The sequence below is a fragment of the Hyla sarda genome, chromosome 3 (genome assembly GCF_029499605.1).
Source record: "Hyla sarda isolate aHylSar1 chromosome 3, aHylSar1.hap1, whole genome shotgun sequence".
In the NCBI taxonomy this organism is placed as follows: domain Eukaryota; kingdom Metazoa; phylum Chordata; class Amphibia; order Anura; family Hylidae; genus Hyla; species Hyla sarda.
The window spans coordinates 435,440,236-435,461,804 of record NC_079191.1 but is presented as its reverse complement, the minus strand read 5'-3'; the positions used below and the strand labels follow the sequence as shown (position 1 = coordinate 435,461,804).

General features: G+C 44.2%; 1 protein-coding gene across 1 annotated transcript in view; it reads right to left on the bottom strand.

The window, feature by feature from the left end:
• The window catches only part of ALK (ALK receptor tyrosine kinase), a 1,017,868-nt gene that overhangs the window by 717,303 nt on the left and 278,996 nt on the right, over window positions 1–21,569 (bottom strand). Inside the window, exon 2 of the mRNA XM_056568555.1 lies at window positions 7,401–7,511. Within this exon, the coding sequence (XP_056424530.1) occupies window positions 7,401–7,511 (111 nt within the window). The remainder of the gene's footprint in view (window positions 1–7,400; window positions 7,512–21,569) is intronic.

The window sequence follows — 21,569 nt, the reverse complement described above, 5'->3', positions numbered from 1 at the left end:
AACTCCAACAGGAAATCGCCATTGCAAAAAAGAAAACTGCAGCGTCATGGTGGACTTACAATGCAGCCATTTAGCCCCAAGACAAGCACGGTTCCTTCCTAAGCATGTCCATTACTGTCTGACTAAATTCATCTTATGGTGGAGAACCCCTTTAAATCTATACCACCCTACAGGCAAGACTGCAGCAGCTATAGGCTGCAATTGTTCAACCTTCAGTATGTATGGAGGGAAAAATACAACCCCCATCATCTCCAGAAGACATTTGTACCACCCTCAGCATCTCTGGAGGATGATAATTATGTGACCCCCCCCCCATCTGACTAACTCCAAACTCATCTATAGACCACAAATTCTCATCCCACCGCAGTTCTCCCTGATATAAAATGAAAATGATTTATTCATCCATTTTGTTTTATAGGTAAACACCTCGGGATGTGATTATCGGCTTCAGTAAGTAAAAAAAAAAAAAATCTTTCATTATTCCAGGTACTCAGTACGAGTTCATCAACATTTTTACTAGGTTATCGCTTCCTGCATTTGGCGCATTATTACGGGGGCACACACCACTTCATCACAAGGAGACACAAGGAGACAGGAGGCCAGAGTCTTAAAAACTTAGCCGAATGGGCAAAAACAGGTGTAAACCATGGCATCTAAGACAGTGGTCTCAAACTGTGGCCCTCCAGATGTTGCAAAACTACAACTCTCAGCATGCTAAGCGGCAGGTATCATGGTCTGGGCAGTGGATGGGAGACCTACAATAATGCTTAGAGCTGTATTTTTCAAACAGCATGCCTAAAGAGGTTGCAAGCCTCAAACTTCCAGCATGCCCAAAACAGCCAACGGCAACATCTGGAGGGTCACAGTTTGAGACCACTGAAAGCCCTCCTGGTTTCCACCCTTTAACCCCACTACTATCTCTGAAAGTGGTCTCAAAGTAGGTGGGGAATGGCCCAGTGGACCAAGAGATGCTTTTGCCGAGAAATAAGGGGTCTGACATAGGTCCAGGTAGGTGCTGCTATATACAGTGACCCCCCGACCTATGATGGCCCCAACATACGATCATTTCAGCATACGATCACTCTCAGAGGACATCGCATGTTGAAGGCAGCATCAACATACGATGCTTTTGTATGTCAGGGCCATCACATAAACGGCTATCCGGCCGCGCAGACTGCTTCAGCTCTCACTGGATAGCCGTTTACGGTGCCCCGTGTGCTCCGCTGACGATCACTTACCTGTCCTCGGGGCTCCGTAGCGTACTCCTCAGGATCCCCTGCATCGCCGGCGCTCTCCATCGCCGTCATCACGTCGCCGCGCACGCCGTCCCGTCATCCAATAGGAGCGGCGTGTGTAGTGACGTGACGGCGGCGACGGAGAGCGACATTCCCCGGCAGCAGAGACCTTCCCGGAGCGTTGAGGACAGCGATGGAAGGCGACGTCCAGGGCAGCGGTGACGGTCCGGAGTGGCGGGGACAGGTGAGTATAACCTCCAATATCAGTGGTCTTCAACCTGCGGACCTCCAGATGTTGCAAAACTACAACTCCCAGCATGCCCGGACAGCCGTTGGCTGTCCGGGCATGCTGGGAGTTGTAGTTTTGCAACACCTGGAGGTCCGCAGGTTGTAGACCACTGTCCTATAGTTTACATTGCACGGATCCCTCAACATATGATGGTTTCAACAAACGATGGTCCATTTGGAACGGATTACCATCATATGTTGAGGGACCACTGTACTGATACTGACACAAGTACACCACAAGAAACCGGAATTCCCCGATACCATTTCTTTTAACCTTACAGAATCTGCAGCCAGCAGCGGTCTTTGCTCTTCAGTAGGTGTTCTCTCAGTAGGTCTTCACTTCTTTAAAGGGGTTATGCAGGAATAAACTTTATTTTATATATCAACTGACTCCAGAAAGTTAAACAGATTTTTAAATTACTTCTATAAAAAAAAAATTCTTAATCCTTTCAGTACTTATGAGCTGCTGAAGTTGAGTTGTTTTTTTCTCTCTAAGTCCTCTCTGATGACACCTGTCTCGGGTACTGTGCAGAATAGAAGCAAATCCCCATAGCAAACCTCTGTGCAGTTCCCGAGACAAGCAGAGATGTCAGCAGAGAGCACTGTTGCCAGACAGAAAAGAACAACTCAACTTCAGCAGCTGATAATTATTGGAAGGATTAAGATTTTTTAATAGAAGTCATTTACAAATCTGTTTAACTTCCTGAGCAAGTTGATATAAAGAAAAAAGTTTTTTCCTGGAATACCCCTTTAAGTATCTTTCCAGCATAGCTTCTCCTGACATAAACCATCTTAACACCGAATTAAAACTTGACTTGTTTTACACGAATAGATTCCGTACTAATCAGCTTCTACTACAGGGCTTCCCTACGTTAGGTGCTGCTATATACTGACATAAGTATACGGCATGAAGCCGGAATTCCCTGATGCCATATTGTTTAACTTTGCAGAAACTGAAGCCAAATACACAGAACTAAAATGCAACATATAGATGATACAGAAAGGAAAAACACATTTCACAGCAAATCAATAGATAAAAACAAAAGAAAACACACAAAAGATAACATGGAGGGAGCACAACATATTTCACCCGTCTTACGTGATGTTATACTGAGCCTAAACATGCAGAGGAATAGATACGACCGTCTTAATACTATTCAATAAAATGGTGATGGATCAAGTCATTAATTGTAACAGAGATAAATCCCTTGGCCATAAATCCATCCCTTTTACTATTCATTGATATAGAAAACAATAATCTGTTTGTGATGATGGGTGATGGGTGATGTATCATCTGAGATTAATCACACATCCCTGACATACATGGAAATTATAAATGCGCAAACTGCAAAGATACAAAGCAGACACCAGAATATACATTATAGTATTATTATTATTATTAATAATAATAATAATAATACACGTTATAGTATCAGTAATAAAAATAATACACATTATAGTATCAGTAATAAAAATAATACACATTATAGTATCAGTAATAATAATAATACACATTATAGTATCAGTAATAATAATCATACACATTATAGTATCAGTAATAAAAATACACATAATAGTATCAGTAATAATAATAATACACATTATAGTATCAGTAATAATAATACACATGATAGTATCAGTAATAATAATAATAATAATACACATTATAGTATCAGTAACAATAATAATAATAATACACATGATAGTATCAGTTATAATAATACACATTACAGTATCAGTAATAATGATAATAATACACATTATAGTATCAGTAATAATAATAATAGTAATAATAATACACGTTATAGTATCAGTAATAAAAATAATACACGTTATAGTATCAGTAATAAAAATAATACACATTATAGTATCAGTAATAATAATAATACACATTATAGTATCAGTAATAAAAATAATACACATTATAGTATCAGTAATAATAAAAATAATACACATTATAGTATCAGTAATAATAATAATACACATAATAGTATCAGTTATAATAATACACATTACAGTATCAGTAATAATGATAATAATACACATAATAGTATCAGTAATAATAATACACATTATAGTATCAGTAATAATAATAATACACATAATAGTATCAGTAATAATAATAATACACATAATAGTATCAGTAATAATAATAATAATACACATTATAGTATCAGTAATAATAATAATAATACACATTATAGTATCAGTAATAATAATAATACACATAATAGTATCAGTAATAATAATACACATAATAGTATCAGTAATAATAATAATAATACACATTATAGTATCAGTAATAATAATAATAATACACATTATAGTATCAGTAATAATAATAATAATACACATTATAGTATCAGTAATAATAATAAAAATACACATAATAGTATCAGTAATAATAATAATACACATAATAGTATCAGTAATAATAATAATACACATAATAGTATCAGTAATAATAATAATATACACATAATAGTATCAGTAATAATAATAATACACATTATAGTATCAGTAATAATAATACACATAATAGTATCAGTAATAATAATAATAATAATACACATAATAGTATCAGTAATAATAATAATAATACACATTATAGTATCAGTAATAATAATAATAATACACATTATAGTATCAGTAATAATAATAATACACATTATAGTATCAGTAATAATAATAATAATACACATTATAGTATCAGTAATAATAATAATAATACACATAATAGTATCAGTAATAATAATAATACACATAATAGTATCAGTAATAATAATAATACACATAATAGTATCAGTAATAATAATAATACACATTATAGTATCAGTAATAATAATACACATGATAGTATCAGTAATAATAATAATAATAATACACATTATAGTATCAGTAACAATAATAATAATAATAATACACATGATAGTATCAGTTATAATAATACACATTACAGTATCAGTAATAATGATAATAATACACATAATAGTATCAGTAATAATAATACACATTATAGTATCAGTAATAATAATAATAGTAATAATAATACACGTTATAGTATCAGTAATAAAAATAATACACGTTATAGTATCAGTAATAAAAATAATACACATTATAGTATCAGTAATAATAATAATAATACACATGATAGTATCAGTTATAATAATACACATTACAGTATCAGTAATAATGATAATAATACACATAATAGTATCAGTAATAATAATACACATTATAGTATCAGTAATAATAATAATAGTAATAATAATACACGTTATAGTATCAGTAATAAAAATAATACACGTTATAGTATCAGTAATAAAAATAATACACGTTATAGTATCAGTAATAATAATAATACGGTACACATTATAGTATCAGTAATAAAAATAATACACATTATAGTATCAGTAATAATAAAAATAATACACATTATAGTATCAGTAATAATAATAATACACATAATAGTATCAGTTATAATAATACACATTACAGTATCAGTAATAATGATAATAATACACATAATAGTATCAGTAATAATAATACACATTATAGTATCAGTAATAATAATAATACACATAATAGTATCAGTAATAATAATAATACACATAATAGTATCAGTAATAATAATAATAATACACATTATAGTATCAGTAATAATAATAATACACATAATAGTATCAGTAATAATAATAATAATAATAATAATAATAATAATAATAATACACATTATAGTATCAGTAATAATAATAATACACATTATAGTATCAGTAATAATAATAATACACATAATAGTATCAGTAATTATAATAATACACATAATAGTATCAGTAATAATAATAATAATACACATTATAGTATCAGTAATAATAATAATAATACACATTATAGTATCAGTAATAATAATAATACACATAATAGTATCAGTAATAATAATAATAATACACATTATAGTATCAGTAATAATAATAATAATACACATTATAGTATCAGTAATAATAATAATACACATAATAGTATCAGTAATAATAATAATAATACACATTATAGTATCAGTAATAATAATAATACACATAATAGTATCAGTAATAATAATAATAATAATAATAATAATACACATTATAGTATCAGTAATAATAATAATACACATAATAGTATCAGTAATAATAATAATAATAATAATAATAATAATACACATTATAGTATCAGTAATAATAATAATACACATAATAGTATCAGTAATAATAATAATACACATAATAGTATCAGTAATAATAATAATAATACACATTATAGTATCAGTAATAATAATAATACACATAATAGTATCAGTAATAATAATAATAATACACATTATAGTATCAGTAATAATAATAATAATACACATTATAGTATCAGTAATAATAATAATAATACACATTATAGTATCAGTAATAATAATAATAATATACATAATAGTATCAGTAATAATAATAATAATACACATAATAGTATCAGTAATAATAATAATACACATTATAGTATCAGTAATATTAATAATAATACACATTATAGTATCAGTAATAATAATAATAATACACATTATAGTATCAGTAATAATAATAATAATAATACACATTATAGTATCAGTAATAATAATAATAATACACATTATAGTATCAGTAATAATAATAATAATACACATAATAGTATCAGTAATAATAATAATAATATACACATAATAGTATCAGTAATAATAATAATAATACACATAATAGTATCAGTAATAATAATAATACACATTATAGTATCAGTAATAATAATAATAATACACATTATAGTATCAGTAATAATAATAATAATACACATAATAGTATCAGTAATAATAATAATACACATAATAGTATCAGTAATAATAATAATACACATAATAGTATCAGTAATAATAATAATACACATTATAGTATCAGTAATAATAATAATACACATAATAGTATCAGTAATAATAATAATACACATAATAGTATCAGTAATAATAATAATATACACATAATAGTATCAGTAATAATAATAATACACATAATAGTATCAGTAATAATAATAATACACATAATAGTATCAGTAATAATAATAATATACACATAATAGTATCAGTAATAATAATAATATACACATAATAGTATCAGTAATAATAATAATACACATTATAGTATCAGTAATAATAATACACATAATAGTATCAGTAATAATAATAATAATACACATAATAGTATCAGTAATAATAATAATACACATTATAGTATCAGTAATAATAATACACATTATAGTATCAGTAATAATAATAATAATAATACACATAATAGTATCAGTAATAATATTAATAATACACATAATAGTATCAGTAATAATAATAATACACATTATAGTATCAGTAATAATAATAATACACATTATAGTATCAGTAATAATAATAATACACATTATAGTATCAGTAATAATAATATACATTTTAGCAGTTTTTCCCACCCAGGGTGTCTACAGCTGTTGCACAACTACATCTCCCAGCCTTCGGCTGTCTGGGCATGCTGGGAGGTGTAGTTTTGCAACAGCTGGAGGCACCCTGGTTTGGAAACAGTATCAGTGGGGGAGATTTATAAAACCTGTCCAGAGGAAAAGTTACCCAGTTGCCCATAGCAGCCAATCAGATCGCTTCTTTCATTTTTTCACAGGCACTTTAAAAATGAAAGCAGCGATCTGATTGGTTGCTATGGGCAACTGGGCAGCTTTTCCTCTGGACGGGTTTTGATAAATCTCCCCCATTATGTTTATTATATGGGGAGGACCCAGCGCAAAAGTAAAATGTCTGCTGTACAACATGTAGTAGGAAGGACTCACCGTGCTTGGGTCGGGCGCCATTGTATAAGAACACTTCCTTCATAATCCAGGAAATATTCCAAGTGTAGAAGTTCAGAGGATTACTGGAGGAACTCTTCACATAGTGGAATCCTGGAAGAGACAAGAAGCATGTCAGAGAAGAATAGTGAGTGCAGCTCTGGAGTATAATACAGGATATAACTCAGGATCAGTACAGGATAAGTAATGTAATGTATGTACACAGTGACTTCACCAGCAGAATAGTGAGTACAGCTCTGGGGTATAATACAGGATATAACTCAGGATCAGTACAGGATAAGTAATGTAATGTATGTACACAGTGACCTCACCAGCAGAATAGTGAGTACAGCTCTGGAGTACAATACAGGAGATAACTCAGGATCAGTACAGGATAAGTAATGTAATGTATATACACAGTCACCTCACCAGCAGAATAGTGAGTACAGCTCTAGAGTATAATACAGGAGATAACTCAGGATCAGTACAGGATAAGTAATGTAATGTATGTACACAGTGACCTCACCAGCAGAATAGTGAGTACAGCTCTGGAGTATAATACAGGAGATAACTCAGGATCAGTACAGGATAAGTAATGTAATGTATGTACAGAGTGACCTCACCAGCAGAATAGTGAGTACAGCTCTGGGGTATAATACAGGATATAACTCAGGATCAGTACAGGATAAGTAATGTAATGTATGTATACAGTGACCTCACCAGCAGAATAGTGAGTACAGCTCTGGAGTATAATACAGGATATAACTCAGGATCAGTACAGGATAAGTAATGTAATGTATGTACACAGTGACCTCACCAGCAGAATAGTGAGTACAGCTCTGGAGTACAATACAGGAGATAACTCAGGATCAGTACAGGATAAGTAATGTAATGTATATACACAGTCACCTCACCAGCAGAATAGTGAGTACAGCTCTAGAGTATAATACAGGAGATAACTCAGGATCAGTACAGGATAAGTAATGTAATGTATGTACACAGTGACCTCACCAGCAGAATAGTGAGTGCAGCTCTGGAGTATAATACAGGAGATAACTCAGGATCAGTACAGGATAAGTAATGTAATGTATGTACACAGTGACCTCACCAGCAGAATAGTGAGTACAGCTCTGGAGTATAATACAGGATATAACTCAGGATCAGTACAGGATAAGTAATGTAATGTATGTACACAGTGACCTCACCAGCAGAATAGTGAGTACAGCTCTGGAGTATAATACAGGAGATAACTCAGGATCAGTACAGGATAAGTAATGTAATGTATGTACAGAGTGACCTCACCAGCAGAATAGTGAGTACAGCTCTGGGGTATAATACAGGATATAACTCAGGATCAGTACAGGATAAGTAATGTAATGTATGTATACAGTGACCTCACCAGCAGAATAGTGAGTACAGCTCTGGAGTATAATACAGGATATAACTCAGGATCAGTACAGGATAAGTAATGTAATGTATGTACAGAGTGACCTCACCAGCAGAATAGTGAGTAACTGTTACGCCTAGCGCTCCGGGTCCCCGCTCCTCCCCGGAGCGCTCACGGCGTCCTTCTCCCTGCAGCTCCCCGGTCAGCGCTGACCGGGAGCGCTGCTCTGCCATGGCCGTTGGGGATGCGATTCGCACAGCGGGACGCGCCCGCTTGCGAGTCGCATCCCAGGTCACTTACCCGTTCCCGTCTCCTGCGGTCATGTGCTGGCGCGCGCGGCTCCGCTCTCTAGGGCGCGCGCGCGCCAGCTCCCTGAGACTTAAAGGGCCAGTGCACCAATGATTGGTGCCTGGCCCAATTAGCTTAATTGGTTCCCACCTGTTCCCTGCTTATATCTAGTCTCCTCCCTTGCACTCCCTTGCCGGATCTTGTTGCCTTAGTGCCAGTGAAAGCGTTCTTTGTGTGTTATACCCTGTGTACCAGAACTATTGCTATCTCCCCTGACTACGAACCTTGCCGCCTGCCCCCGACCTTCTGCTACGTCCGACTTTGCTTCTGCCTACTCCCTTGTACCTCGCCTATCTTCAGCAGCCAGAGAGGTGCCGTTGCTAGTGGATACGACCTGGTCACTACCGCCGCAGCAAGACCATCCCGCTTTGCGGCGGGCTCTGGTGAAAACCAGTAGTGTCTTAGAACCGGTCCACTAGCACGGTCCTCGCCATCCCTCTCTGGCACAGAGGATCCACCTCCTGCCAGCCGGCATCGTGACAGTAGATCCGGCCATGGATCCCGCTGAAGTTCCTCTGCCTGTTGTCGCCGACCTCCCCACACTGGTCGCCCAGCAAGCCCGACAAATTGCCCAACAAGATCACCAGCTGTCGTACTTGACCACCATGACTCAGCAACTCCAGTCGCAGCTACAGCAGATTCAGTCTCAGCTACAGCAGCAGCAACCATCTCCTCCGCCAGCTCCTGCACCTCTTCCGCAGCGAGTGGCCACTCCTAGCCTCCGCCTGTCTTTGCCGGACAAATTTAATGGGGACTCTAAGTTTTGCCGTGGCTTCCTTTCCCAATGTTCCCTGCATCTGGAGATGATGTCGGATCAGTTTCCTACTGAAAGGTCTAAGGTGGCTTTCGTAGTCAGCCTTCTGTCTGGAAAAGCCCTGTCATGGGCCACACCGCTCTGGGACCGCGATGACCCTGTCACTGCCTCTGTACACTCCTTCTTCTCGGAAATTCGAAGTGTCTTTGAGGAACCTGCCCGAGCCTCTTCTGCTGAGACTGCCCTGCTGAACCTGGTCCAGGGTAATTCCTCCGTTGGCGAGTACGCCATACAATTCCGTACTCTTGCTTCTGAACTATCCTGGAATAATGAGGCTCTCTGCGCGACCTTTAAAAAAGGCCTATCCAGCAACATTAAGGATGTTCTGGCCGCACGAGAGACTCCTGCTAACCTGCATGAACTCATTCATCTAGCCACTCGCATTGACATGCGTTTTTCTGAGAGGCATCAAGAGCTCCGCCAGGAAAAGGACTTAGATCTCTGGACACCTCTCCCACAGTCTCCACTGCAATCTGCGCCTAGGCCTCCCGCCGAGGAGGCCATGCAAGTGGATCGGTCTCGCCTGACCCTGGAAGAGAGGAATCGCCGTAAGGAAGAGAATCTTTGTTTGTACTGTGCCAGTACTGAACATTTTCTGGTGGATTGCCCAATCCGTCCTCCACGTCTGGGAAACGCACGCTCGCACTCAGCTCTCGTGGGTGTGGCGTCTCTTGATGCCAAGTCGGCTTCTCCACGTCTCACGGTACCTGTTCGGATTTCCACTTCAGCCAGCTCTCCCCTCTCAGCCGTGGCCTGCCTGGACTCTGGAGCTTCTGGGAATTTTGTTCGGGACTCCTTTGTGAATAAATTCCGGATTCCGGTGACCCGTCTTGTCAAGCCACTCCACATTTCCGCGGTCAACGGAGCCAGGGTGGACTGTACCATACGTTTCCGCACGGAGCCCCTTCTTATGAGCATCGGATCTCACCACGAGAGGATTGAACTTTTGGTCCTCCCCAATTGCACCTCGGAAATTCTCCTTGGACTTCCCTGGCTTCAACTTCATTCCCCAACCCTGGATTGGTCCACTGGGGAGATCAAGAGTTGGGGGTCCTCTTGTTCCAAGAACTGTCTAAAACCGGTTCCCAGTAACCCTTGCCGTAACTCTGTGGTTCCTCCTGTATCTGGTCCCCCTAAGGTCATTAAGGACTCTGCCTGCCACAGGAAATGCCCCTCCCCCCCTCCCAGTTCCATCAGGCAAGCTTCTGTGTCCCCTCATGGCCCTCGTCCTGGTGTCACACTGCCCCGTGCCAGGTCCCGCCCTCTGCCCTCTCTCCCCATTCCTACTCCTGCGGTTCTGCCTGCCGTTGAGGAATCCCTCCATCCTTTCCCGGTGTCCTCATCCCAGGGGAGGCAGTTACCCGATAAAGAGAAGGGGAGACCTAAGGGGGGGGGGTACTGTTACGCCTAGCGCTCCGGGTCCCCGCTCCTCCCCGGAGCGCTCACGGCGTCCTTCTCCCTGCAGCTCCCCGGTCAGCGCTGACCGGGAGCGCTGCTCTGCCATGGCCGTTGGGGATGCGATTCGCACAGCGGGACGCGCCCGCTTGCGAGTCGCATCCCAGGTCACTTACCCGTTCCCGTCTCCTGCGGTCATGTGCTGGCGCGCGCGGCTCCGCTCTCTAGGGCGCGCGCGCGCCAGCTCCCTGAGACTTAAAGGGCCAGTGCACCAATGATTGGTGCCTGGCCCAATTAGCTTAATTGGTTCCCACCTGTTCCCTGCTTATATCTAGTCTCCTCCCTTGCACTCCCTTGCCGGATCTTGTTGCCTTAGTGCCAGTGAAAGCGTTCTTTGTGTGTTATACCCTGTGTACCAGAACTATTGCTATCTCCCCTGACTACGAACCTTGCCGCCTGCCCCCGACCTTCTGCTACGTCCGACTTTGCTTCTGCCTACTCCCTTGTACCTCGCCTATCTTCAGCAGCCAGAGAGGTGCCGTTGCTAGTGGATACGACCTGGTCACTACCGCCGCAGCAAGACCATCCCGCTTTGCGGCGGGCTCTGGTGAAAACCAGTAGTGTCTTAGAACCGGTCCACTAGCACGGTCCTCGCCATCCCTCTCTGGCACAGAGGATCCACCTCCTGCCAGCCGGCATCGTGACAGTAGATCCGGCCATGGATCCCGCTGAAGTTCCTCTGCCTGTTGTCGCCGACCTCCCCACACTGGTCGCCCAGCAAGCCCGACAAATTGCCCAACAAGATCACCAGCTGTCGTACTTGACCACCATGACTCAGCAACTCCAGTCGCAGCTACAGCAGATTCAGTCTCAGCTACAGCAGCAGCAACCATCTCCTCCGCCAGCTCCTGCACCTCTTCCGCAGCGAGTGGCCACTCCTAGCCTCCGCCTGTCTTTGCCGGACAAATTTAATGGGGACTCTAAGTTTTGCCGTGGCTTCCTTTCCCAATGTTCCCTGCATCTGGAGATGATGTCGGATCAGTTTCCTACTGAAAGGTCTAAGGTGGCTTTCGTAGTCAGCCTTCTGTCTGGAAAAGCCCTGTCATGGGCCACACCGCTCTGGGACCGCGATGACCCTGTCACTGCCTCTGTACACTCCTTCTTCTCGGAAATTCGAAGTGTCTTTGAGGAACCTGCCCGAGCCTCTTCTGCTGAGACTGCCCTGCTGAACCTGGTCCAGGGTAATTCCTCCGTTGGCGAGTACGCCATACAATTCCGTACTCTTGCTTCTGAACTATCCTGGAATAATGAGGCTCTCTGCGCGACCTTTAAAAAAGGCCTATCCAGCAACATTAAGGATGTTCTGGCCGCACGAGAGACTCCTGCTAACCTGCATGAACTCATTCATCTAGCCACTCGCATTGACATGCGTTTTTCTGAGAGGCATCAAGAGCTCCGCCAGGAAAAGGACTTAGATCTCTGGACACCTCTCCCACAGTCTCCACTGCAATCTGCGCCTAGGCCTCCCGCCGAGGAGGCCATGCAAGTGGATCGGTCTCGCCTGACCCTGGAAGAGAGGAATCGCCGTAAGGAAGAGAATCTTTGTTTGTACTGTGCCAGTACTGAACATTTTCTGGTGGATTGCCCAATCCGTCCTCCACGTCTGGGAAACGCACGCTCGCACTCAGCTCTCGTGGGTGTGGCGTCTCTTGATGCCAAGTCGGCTTCTCCACGTCTCACGGTACCTGTTCGGATTTCCACTTCAGCCAGCTCTCCCCTCTCAGCCGTGGCCTGCCTGGACTCTGGAGCTTCTGGGAATTTTGTTCGGGACTCCTTTGTGAATAAATTCCGGATTCCGGTGACCCGTCTTGTCAAGCCACTCCACATTTCCGCGGTCAACGGAGCCAGGGTGGACTGTACCATACGTTTCCGCACGGAGCCCCTTCTTATGAGCATCGGATCTCACCACGAGAGGATTGAACTTTTGGTCCTCCCCAATTGCACCTCGGAAATTCTCCTTGGACTTCCCTGGCTTCAACTTCATTCCCCAACCCTGGATTGGTCCACTGGGGAGATCAAGAGTTGGGGGTCCTCTTGTTCCAAGAACTGTCTAAAACCGGTTCCCAGTAACCCTTGCCGTAACTCTGTGGTTCCTCCTGTATCTGGTCCCCCTAAGGCTTTGCGGCGGGCTCTGGTGAAAACCAGTAGTGTCTTAGAACCGGTCCACTAGCACGGTCCTCGCCATCCCTCTCTGGCACAGAGGATCCACCTCCTGCCAGCCGGCATCGTGACAGTACAGCTCTGGGGTATAATACAGGATATAACTCAGGATCAGTACAGGATAAGTAATGTAATGTATATACACAGTGACCCCCACCAGCAGAATAGTGAGTACAGCTCTGGGGTATAATACAGGATATAACTCAGGATCAGTACAGGATAAGTAATGTAATGTATGTACACAGTGACCTCACCAGCAGAATAGTGAGTACAGCTCTGGGGTATAATACAGGATATAACTCAGGATCAGGACAGGATAAGTAATGTAATGTATATACACAGTCACCTCACCAGCAGAATAGTGAGTACAGCTCTAGAGTATAATACAGGAGATAACTCAGGATCAGTACAGGATAAGTAATGTAATGTATGTACACAGTGACCTCACCAGCAGAATAGTGAGTGCAGCTCTGGAGTATAATACAGGAGATAACTCAGGATCAGTACAGGATAAGTAATGTAATGTATGTACACAGTGACCTCACCAGCAGAATAGTGAGTACAGCTCTGGAGTATAATACAGGATATAACTCAGGATCAGTACAGGATAAGTAATGTAATGTATGTACACAGTGACCCCACCAGCAGAATAGTGAGTACAGCTCTGGAGTGCTGACCAATTAGTTGCGGGTGTGGTCGTGCTTCAGCTGTGCTGTGTGTGTCTGCTGTGTCTCCTGAGCTCCAGGGATTTCCACCTGTTCCACCTGGGGCCTGCTTCCTCCTCCCCAGGGAGGGAGTGGGTTTCCAGGCATGAGTGAGGGAGGCGAGGCCCAGGCTTCTGCTCCTCGGAATAGGCCGCAGGGGAGCAGTAGAAGCCAGCAAGCGGCCGGAACATCGGAGGATTTGGGGGTGAGGCGTTCCACCAGGAGTCGCAGCAATGCTGCTCCAACTCCCCCCACAGAGGCGAAAAACTCCAAGGTGGGATCCTCCTTGGGAAAGCTGGGTGCTGCCAGTGGAAAGCTGAGTTCGTCCAGAAGAAGGCAGAGTACTCACGGAGGTGAAGCCGACCTCAGTGAGGAAGGCTGGGGAGTGCTGAGGACCCGGGAGTCTATTTCCACCTATACCTCCCGGGTAAAAAGTCACCTCCGTGAGTATGAAGACGCCTGTAAGGCCATCAGGAGGCTCCGAGAGGAACTGCGCTGTGCCCGTGCCAGAGCCAAGGTTAGTCCTAAACGGAAAAAAACTGAGATCCAGTCAGAGATAAAAAGACTTATGGCTGACATGCAAGTTTTGGAGGAGAGGAGAGCAGCATTACTGGAGAAGAGTGGTCCATTTAAAGAAAAATTGGAAAATGAGGAGCGCTTCAGGGTGACAGAAGAAGAAAAAAATAAAAGGTTGATGGGGCTGCAACCTGACAGCCAGGTGGATGATGTGGAGGAGATGGAGGAAGAACAACAGGCAGATCCACCTGGTGGCCTGCGGCAACAGCAGCAGGCCCCGTACAGTGGGCCCCCTGCACAGCAGCCAGCAGTATCACCTGCCGACTCAGGGGAGGACAGTGACAGCAGCTACCAGGGAGGGGCGCTAATGGCCCAGATCCGCATGCTGGAATCCCCAGTGTGTCCTCAGAACCTGGTGTTTGGAGATGAGCTCCCAAATGAGGCACCTGGGGGTAAGAAGAAAAAGAAGACCAAGCCAAAGCAGCAAGAAGTGGTGAGTTATATCTACACCCCCTCCCTGTAAACCCTGAGTCGGCCGCAGGGTTAGCTCATTGTGCAAGCCCCGTTACCCAGCCTAGCCCGTGTTCTGTGGTGGACTCGGTGCAAAGGTGCGGGGAGAGTACAGATACTAAAAGGGCGCAGAGCTCCATGCCTGTTTGCAGTAGCAGGGATGGAACAGAGAAGGCATCGGCCGCAAGGCCGTACAGTGAGGGCGGCCCAGCGGTGGGCATAGAGGCAGACTCCGGTGCTGTAGTTCGCTCCCCTGTGGGAGAGGGGGGTGACTCAGTGCCGGAGGTAGTCGTGGTGGCTAAGGGAAAAATAGATTCTCCCAAAAGTAGAAAAAAACTTTTGTTTTGCATTGGCGCCGCTGATCCAGATCAGCGGCGCCCAGGAGCTGGACATTCTAGTACGGATGAGGCGGAGGGTACCGGTAAAAACAGGGCTGGGGCCGCTAATAAACAGGCTAGGCAGGCTTCCCGGTCCTTGTATAAGGGACCGGTGACCTGTCCTGTGGTGATGGCTCCAGCCCTGGTACCCAGTGATGCTGATAGTACAAAATCTGCACCAGAACGCACCGGTCCAGCCAGTATGAATGTGGAGGTTAATGTTGGAGTGACTGAGGGTGTGAATGAGGGGAATAATTCATCTGTTACTAAAAATCTGTCTGGGGCTTTGAATAGTGGTTTGGGCTGTAGCACGGGTGGAGGTATGGGGGGCACATCAGCTAAAATAGGGGTCAATGGTTTGGGTATGGATTATGTGGAGGAGGGTGGTGAAGGGGCACAGATTAGTGGTGGGAATGTAGGGCCTGGTCCAGTTGCACCCCCAGCGGTGGCAGCACCCATCCGCAGCTACGCGAATGTCAGCTTCCTCGTCCTCTGGCTCTGGGGAGAACAGTTTGCAGCAGCGTCTCCTGGGGGCCTTAAGGAGAGGGGAGAGATCGATCAATGTAGAGGGTAGGGAGGTTGATCTATCCTTCTGGATAGAGAGACATGGTCTTTCAGCCTTCCGAGAGGAAAGAGGGGGGGATAATGTGTGGTCCCTCCCTACAGCCGGGCCAGGTGGTCTCCGTAGGAATGTGGTCCGGCTGAGGTGGAGAGGCAGTGATACATGTCCTCCAAGATCTAAAGTTGTTGAGCTTCTGCTGAAGTTGGGCTTTAAGGCAGCTGACATCTATGCCTTGATACATCCTTATGGTACCCCTGAGTTCGATATCAGCTTTGTTCGGCCGGAGGGGCTTGAGCTCTTCTGGTCGAATTATGAGTTGGTAAAGAATGAGCCCGGCTGGCGAGACTTTGCCATTCAGGCAGTGTCTCGCCAAAATAATGTCAAGAAGGTGACCGTTTTAACCCGTAATGAATCGCTTTCTTGTATTGACATCATGACGTGGCTAGGTCGGTATGGTGAGGTGGTGGAGGTCCCAAAAAAGAACAGGGATGAATATGGCATCTGGTCAGGGGCCTGGACGTTTATGGTCAAGCTTAGGCGTTCAGGAAACACCGTTACCCATATACCATCTGCGACCTTCCTCGGAAGGGATCGTATCCAGATCTTCTACCAGGGTCAGCCGAAGCTCTGTCACAGATGTGGTGACCCCACACATTTTAGCGCCAATTGCACTGTGCAGAAGTGCACTCTGTGTGGGGAAATAGGCCATCTCGCTACATCTTGTGCAGAGATTAGGTGTCACCTGTGTGGTGACTTAGGTCACCCATTCAGTCGCTGCCCTCGTTCCTTTGTCAACGCGGTTGTTGCCCCGGTGGGAGTAAGCCGTGAGGTGGATTCTGCTGGGGGGATGGCTGTCGGGGATGAAGGGGTGCAGGGGCCAGGGAAGAAAAGTAAGCAGAAGACGCCTGCCCAACTGAGGCGTCTCGAGAAGCGTCAAAGGGACAGGGAGATTCAGGACTCACAGGAGCATCAACCAACTGGGGTGACTCCTGATCCTGTCCCTGCGGCCAGTCTTACTGCTGAGGCCCTGGGGGATAGTGAACTGGATGAGGAGACTGGAAGGATCCACAAAGAGGGGGATGCCGTCTCCTCACTGTCCTCCCATGGTGGGAGCGCGGATGAGGACAGTGGGGGATGGGCAGAAACAAAGCGGGGTACTCGGAAGAATAAGAAAAGGAGAGATGTAAGATCTTCTCCCACCTGCCAGATGCCAAAGGAAGGTACAACTGATCTCCCTCTGATTGGTCTCTCCAACCGGTTCCGAGCCCTCCGCGACATTTCCTCTTCGGAGGAGGGGGTGGCTGGGGGTGAGGTTTCGGATGTTGCGGTGGGGCTCACAGGAGACGCTGAGTCCTCTCTCCCTGGGGAATCTATGTCTTCAGGGGGGGAGACAGGCCCAGAGTCAGGGGACGAGGAAAATGTATATAAAGGGAAAATGGACACATCTATTTCACTTAAAAGGGGTAAACCATCATCTGATGAGGAGGGTGGTGGGGTGGATGGGAAGGATGGTGGGAAAAAGAAAGCTGTCTAACTCAATCACCCTTGATGGCGGCACCCTCTCCGTTGACTCTGGCATCTATTAATGTTGCCAGCATAAAGTCAGATACGGCTCGATTTGCGGCCTATGATTTTTTTGCCCATATTAATGCTGATATTTTATTTTTGCAAGAGACCAGGCTAACAGATATGTCATCTATCTACAAAGCTAAAAGAGAGTGGAGGAATGGGCCCTCCTACTGGTCTCTTGGGGCCGAGCTGTATAGCGGAGTGGCGGTCCTTTTTACCGCAGCGGTAGAATGCCGACGGGTTATCGAGTTAGAAATGGGGAGGTGCCTGATCTTAGATGTCCTCATGAAGGGACAAGAACTTCGCCTTATTAACATCTACGGCCCACAGTCTAAGTGGGACCGGAAGTGTCTCTTTATGAGGATCAAGCCCTATCTTTTTACAAGTCGGCAGGTGGTCTTTGGAGGGGATTTTAATGCTGTCACGAGGCCCCAAGACAGGGGAGGTGCCAGAGACAAGCTGACTTATGATAGCGTCGCCCTTAATAGCATAGCGAGTGAGGCTCGCCTGGTGGATGTCCACATCCGGCACACCCCAGGCCACGCGGGATTCACCTATCATAGGGGTAGTTGTAGGTCTAGGATAGATAGTTTTTTTTTAAAGGAGGAGGCCGTCTCTTCAGCAGTGTCTGTTGTTGAGGTGGAGTTCTCCGATCACTGTTTAATTTTGTTTTCTCTGAATGTCACAGAGACCCCCCGGATGGGCAGAGGCTATTGGAAGCTGAATTCGTCTCTCTTGGAAGAAGCGGAGATAAGACAGTCCTTTGAGGATTTTCTTCAGAGCCAGGTACCATTGCTGGGCCTTTGTAACAGTAAGTCAGAGTGGTGGGAGATCTTCAAGGAAAGGGTTGCGAGATTCTTCCGCCAGCTCTCGGGCCTCAGAAGCCTAAACAGGTACCGTTTGTACAAGGGCCTGAGGAAGAAACTTGAGAACCTTGTCTCGACTGGAGGTAGTCGTGACGATATCTCCAGAGTGAAGTCCTTGTTGATGAAGTGCCAGTATGACAGACACGCATCTTTGGTTTTTGAGAGGGATTACGGGAAGTACCGCTCGCCCGACCCTTACAGAAACTGCAAGATGTCAGTGAATAGTAAAATAGTCTCAGGACTGATTGATAGTACGGGATCCTTGAAAAGGTCCAGATCAGGGATCCTGGAGGTCGTCAGATCCTTCTACTCGCACCTCTTGGGAAGGAAGGATCTAGATCGAGATAAGGTATCAGCTTTCTTGGCTGAAACCGTCCCTGAACCAGGAGTAGACTCCTCTCTTGACGTTTTGACAGAGATGATCCGGGAAGAGGAAGTCAGGATGGCTATTGATGGGCTTGCCCTCAAGAAGTCACCCGGTCCGGATGGCTTAACATCTGAGTTCTATAAGACCTTTAAGGACACTTTGGTTCCCCTCTTGACTGGGGTTTTTAATGAGTGTCTATCCTCGTGCACTCTGCCAAGGTCAATGAGGAGGTCAGCGCTGATCATCCTGTCAAAGGGTAAAGACCCGTCCCACATTGAGAATTGGCGTCCCATAGCACTTCTCAATGTGGACCGAAAGATTCTGGCAAAAGTGCTGTTTAACCGGCTGGTGGAGTTTGCACCCCGGCTCCTTTCGGGGGCTCAGCATTGCTCTGTTCCGGGCCGCAGTACATTTAGTGCTGTGCTCAGTGTCCGAGAGGCTGTGGAGCAGGGTAGGGCTGGCCACTGGAAGGGGTACTTGCTGTCCTTGGATCAGGCAAAAGCATTTGATCGGGTTAACCATGAATACCTCTGGTCTGTTCTTCTGAGATATGGCCTGCCGGGGGGGTTTGTTGATTGGCTTAAGACCTTGTACGCAGGGGCAGAGAGTTTCCCGCTTGTGAATGGTTGGATTGGCCGCTCTTTTGAGGTTGGGTCTGGCGTCCGTCAGGGTTGTCCTTTGAGCCCGTTGCTGTACGTGTTTGCAATTGATCCTTTCCTTAGGAGGATTGATTGTGGACCGTTGGCGGGGGTGAGAATGGACCTGGCGGAGCCGGATTTGGCTCTGAGGGCGGTAGCGTATGCTGATGATGTCACCGTGTTTGTCTCCTCACAAGAGGAAGGCCAATGGGTGATGTCAGAGGTGGACCGCTACTCGGAGGCATCCGGGTCCAAGATCAACCGGGATAAGTGCGAGAGTCTCTGGCTGGGAGGGGGAGATCCTGGTTTTGATCTCCCGGACGCCGTTCCAGAGCCCCAGGAATCTGCAAAAGTTCTCGGCATCGAATTTGGACAAGGGGATTACCCCAAACAAAACTGGGACAGCAGGCTTAAGATCGCCGCTCAGAAGGTGGATCAGTGGAAGGGTTGGTCTTTGACCCTCCGGGAAAGGGTTAACCTGATCAAAACATTCCTGCTCCCTTTACTGATATACTTGGGCAGTGTATGCATGTTGCCAGAACCTCTTTGGACCCGGGTCTACAGTGTGTTCTTCCAGATGTTATGGGGGAACAGACTGAACCTAGTGAAGAGGGAGGTTACTTACCGTACGAGGAGACTAGGGGGGTTGTGTATGGTCAACCCTGTGGTGTTCCTAGTGAATACCTTTCTTAAGACCAATATAGCAAACCTCTGGTCAGAGAGGGCTCCTCCGTGGGTATCCTCCTGTAGGGGATGGTTTTGGCCTTTCTTCCAGGAATGGGAGACAGGAGGGCAAGTGAAGGATCTTCGCACACCACACGGGCATCTCCCGGCTTACACTACCCCGGTTCTGAAGGTTATTCGTCGGTGGGGTCTGGGGATGGGGGAGATTAGGACTCTGTCGAGGAAATTCCTTGACAAGAGGGTTCTGTCTTCTCATTTCCAGAGGCCATTGGCGCTCAAGGACTGCCCAAGTCGGGATCTGGAGGTGGGTTTAGAGCTTTTGAATTCTATCAGGATCCCCTTGAAGTTTTGGGACTTGACTTGGCGCTGTTTCCACGGGAAACTGTGTGTGAGGGACAATCTGAAGTGCAGGAGCTCTGATGACCGGGGATGTCCCCGCGAAGAGTGTGGAGGCATGCTGGAAAGCATGGAGCATTTTCTGCTTCATTGTCCCTTTAACACAGAGGTTTACAACAGGGTGGGCGCTTCCATTGGTTGGCCTCGGCTGGCCAGTCTCTCCTATGCGGAATGGGCCTATGGGGCATTCAGAAACCTTGGAGGCTGGGACCGGTGCACTTTATTCCTAGTCAGCTCAGTGGTTAGGTACTACACGTGGAATGCACGGTGTTTAGTGTCGACGCAGCGTAAAATCCTCCCTGTGGATGTGGTGGTTAGGAACATTCTCGGTGACCTGGTGAAGGTGCGTTCTCTGGAGTACGAGAGGCTGGGTGCTGGCAGGGCCTCTCGTCTATGGAGGGGCTCTGCCTTTAAAGTGCCTTAGCCTGTTGTCTCCCCCTAGTGGTGGGCTGATGCTGGCACATTAGTCTTTTTGTTTTGAGCAGTTGGTTTATGGTAATATAGGGCTTGCAGGCGCTGAACTTGAGCTTTAGGGGTTTGTTGTTTGGCTTATAGTGTTATATGTATTTGTTATTGTATTTATTGTTGTAGTCTATTTGTATACTTATGTATTGTATATATTGTTAGTCTGTGTATATTTTATGTAATGTATATATTGTATATATTGTGTGATGCCACCTGGGGTTTGGGTTTAGTTTAGGTTGGGTGGTGGGTTAAAAAGGGGGGAGGGGGTTTGTATGGGACTTTTATATATACAGAAAATCCTGGACTGGTTCATGGACGTCTGGTAACATGTACTGGGGGCATGGGATGCGGGAC